This window comes from Sinocyclocheilus grahami, unplaced genomic scaffold, assembly GCF_001515645.1.
Source record: "Sinocyclocheilus grahami isolate Dianchi unplaced genomic scaffold, SAMN03320097.WGS_v1.1 scaffold71.1, whole genome shotgun sequence".
Lineage (NCBI taxonomy): Eukaryota > Metazoa > Chordata > Actinopteri > Cypriniformes > Cyprinidae > Sinocyclocheilus > Sinocyclocheilus grahami.
This window is the reverse complement of record NW_015505250.1, coordinates 1,690,188-1,701,864: the sequence shown is the minus strand read 5'-3', so window position 1 is coordinate 1,701,864 and position 11,677 is coordinate 1,690,188. Positions and strand designations below refer to the sequence as shown.

Here is an 11,677-nt window from a genome sequence, read left to right as displayed (position 1 = left end):
CATTGATACAGCAGCAGAACTCACACTCGTAAATTTTCAGGACTCACAACCACAATTTCGGTGAACCTCCGCTGTGTGAATGGAACTGTACTGGACAACTTGGAGATACGACCTACGTGTATTTACTTTATGATTCAAGGTATTCACGGCAAGCGCAAAAATATAAAAGAGGATTGACAGCAGTTACTCGTTCATACAGTAGCAACTTGAATACATTTTCATTAAGAATATGCTTCTTTTTGCTTCAGGTGAAAAAAGTTTGTCAGTTTGCAGGTCTTACTGTTGCTGGTTCCAAGCTGATTCTGACAGTTGGTCTCAGACACTGGGAAACAAGCTGACCAGCCATCTAAACCAGCTGAGCACCATCTTGACCAGGGTGGGAGCTTATAGACCAGCTTAAATCTGGTTTAAACTTTTTTTCAGCAGGGGCAAAGCTCAGATCAAGGCAGATCCAGATCAGAAATATCATGAAAAGAAAATTTCATTCTACCAGTTTCTCTGAAATCTCACCTTCTCTCTGGCTGTCCCCGACCATCCTGTGAACACCGTTTCCAGGGCAACATCCCTGGTGGCCAGCAGATGCAGAGAAAAATTATTGTCCAAAGCAGAGGGGCCTCTTCAGAATCTGCAATGTCAAGACACGTGCTAGATATTCTATTTAACAATATTTTTAATCAGTTAATGCATTGTCACTATGATAGATATATAGACAGACAGATAGATAGATAGATAGACAGACAGACAGACAGACAGACAGACAGACAGACAGACAGACAGACAGACAGGTAAATAGATTAGATAGATAGATAGATAGATAGATAGATAGATAGATAGATAGATAGATAGATAGACAGATAGATAGACAGATAGATAGATAAAGTCTGAATCTGTGTTATAAGGTTGTCTTGCATTGTGTTATAAGGTTGTCTTGCATTGTAGAAATTCAGACCCTGCTGCAAGCAATCTCATCAGATTTATGTGCTGTTACAGAAATGTGTTCAGTTCCTTGATGTGTTCCCAGCTGAGGAACAAAAGGCTTAGCAATGTAATTCACTGAGAGCAGAAAAGATGTCTAGAGCCGAGCTCTGTGCTACATGCATTAAACATGACATGCAGGGCTATGTGTATGGTAGTAGCCGGGACTTAAAAAAAAAAAAATGCTCTTCACAGGTGAAGACAAGCTGTATTCTGTGCTGACCCGCACATCACTGAGGAGATTTAAACTTTCATTTCATCTTTGACAGGAAGAATGGGGCTGCAAACACCAATGTATGAGGGTGAATATAAGACAGAATATGCTATTATAATATATATTTAATATTAAATTACAATTTTTAATAATTTTATTATATAAATTATAATTGAAATGGTTGATCTTTCTATTACAACTATTTTAAAAGAAATCACTCTGAACCATATTGTTAAATCATTTGAGCCATAATCATTTAATAGAGTGACATTTAACTAGATGAACCTAATAATTGAAATAAAGCTCTCACATGAGTTCCTATTTCCTTCACACTCTTTCATGACTTCTATTACATTATAAATATTAATCAGCAATAGGCTGCTTAGAGAGATGCTGAAGATCAGAATGCATCATTCTAAGGGGAAAGGGGTTGGCACTTTAATCAAAGAGGTCTTAGCATATTCTAGTAGGTGCTGCGCATGGTGGCTGCAGCCAATCACGGCTCGCGAGAGTGCTTATTGGATGGGCTGTGGGGGATGTCTGGCTTCCATCGGTAGGGGGTTACGCTCTCCGCTCCATCCGTCCATTCAGCCCCCACAGTCAGCAAAACACACGTCAGAGCGCAGATCCATGGCAAGCAAATCCTGCAGAGCTCCGTGTTTGTGTGTGTGTGTGTGAGGAGGAGAGAGAGAGAGAGAGAGAGACAGCGTGGACTAGCTGCTTCTGAACCACTGCAGGAGCATTAAATCTGGGACTGTCACAGATACTGAAGGGGAGAGAGAAGACATTTAAAGAAGGACGTTTATCTAGCAGCACAGTTATGGAGACTCATCTCTGCTTTCCACCAGCAGATCAAACTAGAAGCAAAGGACAGAAAAGTCAGCCGCCGTATTGACTTTAATCTTCTGGTGGAAGAAGGAGCTTATATTCCCTGACAGTTTTCAGAAGGTGCTTTCAGAAGGTGAAGATTAGGAGTGGATTTTTTTCTTCTTTCTTTCCTTTTTTTCTTCTGTGTTTCAGTTAATTGCTGTGTTTTGGGGGGCTCTTCACCCTCTGCAGAAGTCGTCACCTTTCTCAGATCCTTCCTTTCCTTCCCAACATCTTCTCTGCATGCTTTCCCACTGCTCTGCAGGTGAACACACTCATGGTGGATGCCAAGGGAAGGAACATGAAATGTCTGACGTTCTTGTTGATGCTTCCAGAGTCAGTTAAGAGCAAGTCCAGTAAAGGCTCCAAAAAGGGGAGTCCCAGCAGCTCATCCAAGCTGCCTCCTGTGTGTTATGAGATCATCACCTTGAAACCCAAAAAGAAGAAGAAGATGGCAGCGGAGATCTTCCCCACTAAGAAGCCGGCATCGGTCGCCACTGTGCAGCAGTACCAGCAGCAGAACTTGAACAACAACAACACTATCCAATGCTGCAACTGGCAGGGTCTGTACTCCACGATCAGGGAGAGGTAAGTCAACTTTAGATGTTTTCAGAGAGGGAGACGAGAGATTGGTATGGTTAGAAGTCTGCGCAGGGAACATCTGCCGACAACCAGAGCATTTTATACTGTGACCGCTGATACAGTGGAGTCTAAAAGTCTAAGAGCGCATATACACCTGAAAATTAGGAATTTTAGGTTTTTGAAAATTGAAGTAATATTCTAAACTATTTCTAATTGATTTCTAATCAAAAAAGCACATTTGTGACAATGATCATGTGAACTTTCAGACGGTCATGTTCTCAAATCATGCTGGATAACTTTTGGAGCTTTTCAAACATTGTTATGCTTATAAAATAATTTATTATTAATAATAAATGTATTAATTATTTTAAAAATACTTTATTGACAATTTAAACTATTTATTAAACTGGAGCATTTTCACTAGTGGATTCAGACTTTTGAAACTCACTAAATATTTGGAAGAAAATGTGCAAAGTCAGTTTTTTCTTCTTCTCAGGGTTAAGTAGGTTCAGGATTTGGCGTTGAATGTCGTTGGAACTGGAACGTTATTTAACATCCCTGAGACTGTTTGAGAATGTTCTGAAATGTTAAAATGTCCTTTTGTGTAGTTGTCGCTCTTTGTTCTGCCCTGTATGTATTGTCCCAGAAGAGGCAAAAGAAAGGAACAAGTTTTGTTTTATATGCATGGCTTTGCTCTCTGTCAAAGGGTAATATTGACTTAGTCGTCATGGGAAAGCCCCATGCTGGCCAAAACAAATGTGCGCTCTCAGACCTGGCTTTGTAGTCACTCTGCAACAGCGTTCCTTGTTTACCTACTGCTCCTATGTGGCCTGGACCCCAATAATACTTGAGGAAGATGCCATTGTGACAGGGGCCAGGGATTTTCCTGAGAAAGACGTGTGTAACCATTTTGTACTTGAAGTACTGTTAAAATGAAGAATTGTTTTGTTTAGAAAATGAACAAGGTTAGATTTTCTGTTTCCAAATAGAATAAGAGTTGATAGCTTCTCTTTATTTAAAGTTGTATGATAATTTCTTTATATCTGATGGAAAATCTACAGAAACATGGATTCACCTCTTCTATACAATCAAGTAGGAATGTTTCTCAGTGTTTTAGTCTAAAGTCACTCTCCTGAATTTTCTCTGCAGAAATGCTGTGATGTTTAATAATGAACTGATGGCTGACGTTCGCTTTGTCGTCGGTCAGTCCGGAGGAACTGAGAGACTCCCGGGACACAAGGTAAGACCTCCTGATCTGCACTACGCGGTGACCTCAGCGGTACCAGAGAACAGCTTTAGGATTTTCGGAAGCGTTGAGCTTCACTGCTGTTGCTAATGACAGCTAAATTCTTTCTGTTGTTTTCAGACACTCCTCAATTACTGATGAAAATCAGGCAGAAAGCAGTGGGGGAGATGTCTGTCTTTTGATAAAGAGTCTTTTGCTTATTTTCATGCTGGGTTTGTGTTGTATTAATTAATCACAGTTTGCGGTCGAAGTTCTTAAACAGTACAAAAGCATTTATGAATATGTGAATAAAGTTCTGATATTTGTTCATACAGTCAATGTATCTCCTAAAGGTTTTTCTCAATAAACTGCTTAATTGGTCCTTGGTAAAATGAAACTTCATTAGAATTTGACCACACAAAATACATTTGAACCATCTAATTTTTCAATTAAATTTTCAACTGCGTGACTTATTGTAATATTGGGTTAGTCATCTATCTGGTTATTAAATTGAGGCAACAAAGGGTCTAGGGATTCCATGGAAAATTTCAGAGAAAAATAAATAAATAAAATAATTCATTAAAGCTACATGTTTACATTTAAGCTGTTTACATTTTTATATTTTAATCTAAAATTATTATTAAATATTAAATCATGAGATTAATCATGAGATTAATCATGACTATTTTTTTTTTCATTTTGACAGCCAATGAATAAATAAATAAAATATTTATTTGGAGCAGAATTTGTTGACAAATCACTATGCAAATGCATTCAATATTTGAAGTGAATTAAATATTCTCCACATAATAATTTGAATACCCATGATCTAACTGATCTCCACTAAGTAAAAACCCTTAAGAGATCTTCCACTGTGACCTCTTCGAAGCTAGCAGCTTTCCAATTGCTTTTGTTCTAAAATGTTCATGGGGGCCATTAGATTGGCAACATTATATATTACTTTTTTTTTTAAACCTCAGGCCAATTTTAACTGCACCAAAACCCCATTTAAACCAGTTCTTGTTTCGCTCTAAGAATTTATTTTAAAAGACAGGGCTAATCTGGAGCCTACAACTCAGGTATGACTCATCTTTTATCCATTTAACGGGGCAGAATTGAAAGCTGTGTTCATCTGATATGTGACGCTTTATAAAGCACACTTAGGCAAGGGCATTGTATTGCTTTGCTGCATGGCCACAGCCAATACTGCAATGGGCCATGAAGAGTTATTACAGAGCACCTTTTTTATGATGTCCATTTGGCTGGCGTTCAAATATGCATTATCATTTTTATTTGAGGTTATGTTTGCTTCTAGGAACGGCTTCCTTGCATATGAGTGCTTTGCAAAATGACTCTCACCATTTATTTGATGTTCCTCTTAGTTACAATATATTTGTTATGGGCTTTTCACATAAGGGATCCTGGAGGAAAAGAACACACCTTTACTTAAAAGGCCAAAATTAAGTTTGCTAAATAGAAAAAAAGCTTCTATGTGAGTGTAATGCTAAAATGAACTGTAATTATTCACCTTCTGCTCATGTTATATAATGCATCTGCAATGCTGTGTTGGCCTCTGATTTCATCATTAGCTACGTGCACCCATTAGCATCAGCGAGATAACTTTTAGCTCTAGCAACCACATTCACACCATTGTGGAACATTCTTTGCTTCGGAGGGAAAAGCAAATGCCATTCAAATGAATGGCACTCACGTGTCTTGTAAACCCAAGGGGAAATTATAGTTGTAATTAAGCATTGGTCTTTGTGGGTGAAATTTGTGTGTGCTTCACGCTCAAATGACTCCAGGGGAATGGGATCAAGCTGAAATTTAAAACAGCTTTACCTTTACAATGCAATCGACTCAGAAGAGAGAAAACCTGAAGGGCAAATTGGGAGGAATTAAAGATCGCAAGCTATGCCTTTCTAGTTCAGGTTTATAAGAAAGAATGTGTCATTGTATGGGTTGTTTATAATTTAGAGGTGATTACGTGAAACCATCACCTTCCACCTGGAAGGTTCTTTTGATAAGTGTGAGGGGAATAATCAGTGTTTTTGTGAAAGCGAGGAGAGACATAAAACGACTACAGTGTCGAGTCATAACAAATGGGTCACTTTGGAAAAGTAGAGACTGAAAAATAATAGCTGAACACTTTGAACGCTTTTCCATCTACACCACATGTGTCCTTCAATACAAAGCTGATTTTATAGGGTTGCACTGATTTTATGTTTGAAACTCAGTGCTAACATGTAAATTATTTCAAATTAAGTGATGGATACTGTTGATCCTTATGACAATTGATAACACAAGTCATGTAAAATAAATGTATACTTTTTATTTTTTATTTTCATTAGTATGTCCTTGCTGTGGGAAGCTCGGTTTTCCATGCCATGTTCTATGGAGAGTTGGCAGAGGACAAGGATGAGATCCGTATCCCTGATGTTGAACCTCCAGCCTTTCTGGCTATGCTGAAGTAAGTCTCCTTATGTAATTGTACCTTGTCCATCAGGTCTGTGCTGGCTGACCCTTTCCTCATCTGCCTAGTTAAACCATTATTATCTTTCTGTACAGATTATTTAGTTATTATTGTTTTCAATTAAGCGCAGGAGTGAAGAAAATTGTTCTCTCTGATCTAAGTACCCCTCTTTGGACTTCTTCCAGAAGGTTAATCGACTACACTAACATGCAATTTCTTTACAGCCAACAGTTCAAGACCATTAAGAGATATGGCCTTTGGAAGAAGTCTTTTCTGATTGAAATCAACTGTGCAATTAGCTTCATCTTAATACACTGAAGATATCAAATAGTTTCATTTGACTTCTTAAATGTCATTTTGAATGGAGTGCTCAATCAGATAATTTAAATTAAAAACTACCCAACATGACTTCATGGGGCAAATTCACAAAAAATTTGCACCACTTATAGAACAAAAACTTGCATCTTATTTTTAACCACACACAATTAAGTTTAATCAGGTGCTAATGTACAGTGTGTTTGCCCTGTTAACTGATTTGCATAATTTCTTTTAGTGAATCAGATGCTAAACATGCACAAAGCATGTGCCCATAAACGGTATCACTGAGCACAATTCATTCTTCGTTAACTTCCCCTTATCTCTGCTGAAAAAGCCTAAGCTGGTTTAAGTTGGTCTTCTAGCCTGGGGTGCGCTTCCCAAAAACAAATGTGGTCGCAAGTTCTGTTGTTACCAATTGACCCTTCGCCGGGAGTTTGATTGACAGGCGATCTGACAAATCATAATGCCAAATCTGCCATTTTGTCCAACAAACAAACCAGACAGGAGAGCAGGTTAACGTTGGTGGACTTGAACTTGAAAAATGGTTTCTAGTGGCGACTTTTTTTTTTTGCAGTTAAAACAAGATACCTTCTGATGTTCATTTATCTTTATTTTGTGCTGTAACTAGTAAACAGGAAGAGATGATTGGTTCATGTGCCGCTTGAACTGAGGCGCTGCAGTGATCTGTCACGATGCATTAAAGAGCCACAAAACTGTATTTATTATTTGAATTTCTTAAAAAAAAAAAAAGACAAAATTTGAATGTTTCATACCAAAAGAAACCTGCTCGGTCTTGTCTGTCTACATGTTGTCAAGTCCTCTCTGCTCCGCAATGTATTTTTCACTTTGAGAAAATGATGTGTGGTATGAGAGCGCCATGGCTTTTCGGTCATAGCAACAGTAACGAAGGTGGGCGGGTCTTTGCAAAGGGTCAATTGAGTCCAATGGAGTTTACAACCTTATGGCGCTTTTCCATTGCGTGGTACGGCTCAGCTCAGCACGGCTCAGTACGGCACGGCACGGCACGGCACGAATCGGTTTGCATTTCCACTGCAGTTCAGTACCGTTTTAGAGTGGGCGGGATTATTCACATGTCGTTATAGTTGCGCCGCGTCTATTGCCGCGACTCCTGAAAACCTTTTTCATTCCGCGTCGCCCCATCAAGCTCGCTGGATCCGCTCCTCTGCTATCAACGAGAGTAACGTCTGTACTTCCTCAACAGACAACGAAACAGACACTTTTTGGTTGTTAAAAAAGGTGATTTATTATTTTAATTTCTTAAAAAAAAAAAAAGACAAAATTTGAATGTTTCATACCAAAAGAAACCTGCTCGGTCTTGTCTGTCTACATGTTGTCAAGTCCTCTCTGCTCCGCAATGTATTTTTCACTTTGAGAACATGATGTGTGGTATGAGAGCGCCATGGCTTTTCGGTCATAGCAACAGTAACGAAGGGGGGCGGGTCTTTGCAAAGGGTCAATTGAGTCCAATGGAGTTTACAACCTTATGGCGCTTTTCCATTGCGTGGTACGGCTCAGCTCAGCACGGCTCAGTACGGCACGGCACGGCACGGCACGAATCGGTTTGCATTTCCACTGCAGTTCAGTACCGTTTTAGAGTGGGCGGGATTATTCACATGTCGTTATAGTTGCGCCGCGTCTATTGCCGCGACTCCTGAAAACCTTTTTCATTCCGCGTCGCCCCATCAAGCTCGCTGGATCCGCTCCTCTGCTATCAACGAGAGTAACGTCTGTACTTCCTCAACAGACAACGAAACAGACACTTTTTGGTTGTTAAAAAAGGTGCGCTTGTTCAAAACAGTTCGATCCTTCACTGTCTGAGCTGATTTAAATCTAGCGGTTCTGTTGTGTTCGTGGCACAAGTTCAGTGACGCAGGTAGTGACGATTCTCTCCGGCCAATCTGTAATCAGCAGAGTTTACACGTCACGTTTTGGTAACGGTACGGTTCACTTGGAACCTCAACCGAGGTGGTACTAAAAAAAAGTACCAGGTACCAGGTACTGTACCCAGTGGAAAACCCCCCCAAAAGTGAACCGTACTGAGCCATACCGTGCCGTACCATGCAGTGAAAAGTGCCAATAGTTAGCTAATAATGATGCTTTTGGGAAATGCACTCCTGGTCAAGTTGGCTATCAGCTGGCCTAGCTGGTCTTGAAAAAAAGACTTGTTGAAGCAAACTGAATTTGCATTTTTATATCACGTTTGCTTTTGTTAACACTGTTGGTTATGTTAATGTAGGGAATAGCGTAGGCAGTATATTATTTCTAAATGCAATAGAGCACTAACCTTTTAGTGCCACTCATTGGACATTTAATTTCTAAGCTGCCGCGATATGTACAACAACCATTGTAATAAAAGTTTGCCAGATTTCAGATTTATCTGTTTCAGATAAAACCAAGCACACTTTTAGTGCCACACACTAGAGTCACAGAGTGTCACAAAGTGGGTTGTTTCTGTATCTCCAGAATTGCTGTGGCTCATTCCCAAAGTATTTTATATGTATCAGGGTGAACTCTGAACACTAATGGCACTAGATGCTTAAATGCTGAATAGAACTCTAGCTTAAACAAGAAGAATATAAATAATGAAGTGAGCTTAGCTTGTCCGCCTCTCAGAGGGCTTAGGACCATGACAGAAGATCTGATAGATCTTAACTCATGCTTACCCATCTCTCTTGAGAGTCCTTCTGTGTTCTCCACTCTTTCTTTAGTGCTGGCTCATCTCTCACTCCCTCCATCTCGAGAGATTTTTGTTCCCTCTCCTTCTGAGTCTTTCATCCCTCCGCCCCCACTCTCCTCAAGAAGTGTACATTTATATACTTAGTTTCTGTTTGCAGAACACACCCTTTGAACATTGTGTCCATTATGCTGCTTCTATACAGGTTATGACTTCTAGTCCAGAATGCATTACAGGACATAGTATTAGATTTGCAGTAGATCTGCACAATGCATCATAGTATGATGTCAGATATTGTCAGAATAGTGCTTTTTGTCATCAAGAGGTGTTGCAAAAGATAGTATTTCCATTTCCAGTACAGCTTTGACTTATGTGGACCAAAAACACATTGTGGTTCATGCAGGTAGCACACCATAAAATAGCAGCTTCTAGCTGATCCAGTAATAGCAGGCTACAATGCATCCTAAAGGACTACATCCATTTTGAATGACTACTGCAGATGATGTATGACACAGCTAACCTTGATTTTTTTTCTGTTTCTCAGGTACATTTACTGTGATGAAATTGACTTGAGTGCTGACACTGTACTGGCAACATTATATGCAGCCAAAAAGTACATAGTCCCGCACCTGGCTCGGGCTTGTGTCAACTTCTTGGAAACAAGTTTGAGTGCGAAGAATGCATGTATTCTTCTATCTCAGAGCTGTCTGTTTGAAGAGCCAGACCTAACGCAACGCTGCTGGGAAGTCATTGACGCTCAGGCTGAGCTGGCACTGAAATCCGAGGGCTTTTGTGACATTGACGCTCAGACCTTGGAGTGCATCCTCAGACGGGAGACTCTGAACGCTAAGGAGATTGTAGTGTTTGAAGCAGCACTAAGCTGGGCGGAGGCCGAATGTCAGCGGAGGGAAATGAACACAACTATCGACAACAAACGCAAAGTATTGGGCCAAGCCGTCTACTTAATCCGTATCCCAACCATGGGTCTTGATGATTTCGCGAACGGTGCTGCGCAATCAGGAGTGTTAACACTAAATGAGACCAATGACATTTTCTTATGGTACACGGCAGCTAAGAAACCCGAGCTGCAGTTCGTCTGCCAACCTCGTAAGGGATTGACACCACAGAAGTGTCATCGCTTCCAGTCGTGCGCCTACCGCAGCAACCAGTGGCGTTATCGCGGACGCTGTGACAGCATTCAGTTTGCTGTTGATAAACGAGTGTTTATCGCTGGTTTCGGGCTCTATGGCTCAAGCTGCGGATCTGCTGAGTATACCGCTAAAATCGAGCTCAAACGGCAAGGAGTTGTCCTGGGAACCAATCTTAGCAAGTACTTTTCAGATGGATCCAGCAACACCTTCCCAGTTTGGTTCGAGTATCCGGTTCAGATTGAGCCTGACACTTTCTATACGGCCAGTGTGGTTCTTGACGGAAATGAACTGAGTTATTTTGGACAAGAGGGTATGACGGAAGTTCAGTGTGGGAAGGTGACCTTCCAGTTTCAGTGCTCTTCAGACAGTACCAACGGCACAGGAGTGCAAGGCGGCCAAATTCCAGAGCTAATTTTTTATGCCTAAGTTTCTCTTGGGAAAACAAAAAAAAAAACTGCCCACCTTACCAGTGTGAAATAGCTTTACATTACGTACAATACCTGTTTTTGTATTACATGGCAGAATTCAACTTCTCCAATGCTCAAGCAAACAGAGGCCTAACAGGCATTTCAAGGGCTTTGTTTTGAGCTCTTAGTAGTTTTTGGTGCCTGTCAAAGTGTGAACAGATACACTGTATTTCATCCTTGTCTTAAAGTGAATTAAATATTTTATTTTGTGCTCTGCATAAAGCTGCACCTGTTTACAAAGGAAAATCTAATTTCAAAGGGATGGAAGTGGTTGTCTAAGCTCCTAATTGGGTACCACAGCCTCTTTATCTTAATTGATTCAAAAGAGTTATGATTAATTTAATTTGAGAGGGGACATTGTATATTACAGTATACAGTATATTGAAATGTGTGAACTGAATTATAAATATATATAAATATACTATATTATCACTCCATGGCTCTTTCTGCTGTTTACAATGACTATGCCATGTTAGTGAACGCTTGCACATGTATATTGTAGCAATAGTGAACAAAATATCCAAACTCATGATAACAGTCTAACTTCAGTATTTCTCCACATCACGATTCAAGGCAATCAAGATACCTAACACCAAAGTTACTGTCACCATAACTACTTTTTGATTAAATGTTATCAAGCACAGATCATCTTAAGACACAGATTTTTTTAGAATAATCACATCATTTAGATTTAGAAACATTCATCCTTT

At 39.9% G+C, this 11,677-nt stretch overlaps 1 protein-coding gene across 1 annotated transcript; it reads left to right on the top strand.

The window, feature by feature from the left end:
* The first annotated feature begins 1,787 nt into the window (after positions 1 to 1,787).
* On the top strand, positions 1,788 to 11,317 carry LOC107585513 (BTB/POZ domain-containing protein 3-like). Its single transcript, XM_016272558.1, has 5 exons — positions 1,788 to 2,150; positions 2,322 to 2,644; positions 3,788 to 3,878; positions 6,215 to 6,333; positions 9,894 to 11,317. The coding sequence occupies exons 2-5, from the start codon at positions 2,334 to 2,336 to the stop codon at positions 10,924 to 10,926; spliced, it is 1,554 nt and encodes a 517-aa protein (XP_016128044.1). The 5' UTR covers positions 1,788 to 2,150; positions 2,322 to 2,333; the 3' UTR covers positions 10,927 to 11,317.
* Positions 11,318 to 11,677: the final 360 nt, after the last annotated feature.

What these genes read in the sequence shown, in the direction of transcription:
- LOC107585513 (XM_016272558.1), top strand. Translation starts at nt 2,334, where the DNA reads ATGGTGGATGCCAAGGGAAGGAACATGAAATGTCTGACGTTCTTGTTG. An exon ending in AGAGACTCCCGGGACACAAG is followed by an intron (nt 3,879 to 6,214) that starts GTAAGACCTCCT and finishes TATTTTCATTAG; the next exon opens with TATGTCCTTGCTGTGGGAAG. An exon ending in GCCTTTCTGGCTATGCTGAA is followed by an intron (nt 6,334 to 9,893) that starts GTAAGTCTCCTT and finishes TCTGTTTCTCAG; the next exon opens with GTACATTTACTGTGATGAAA.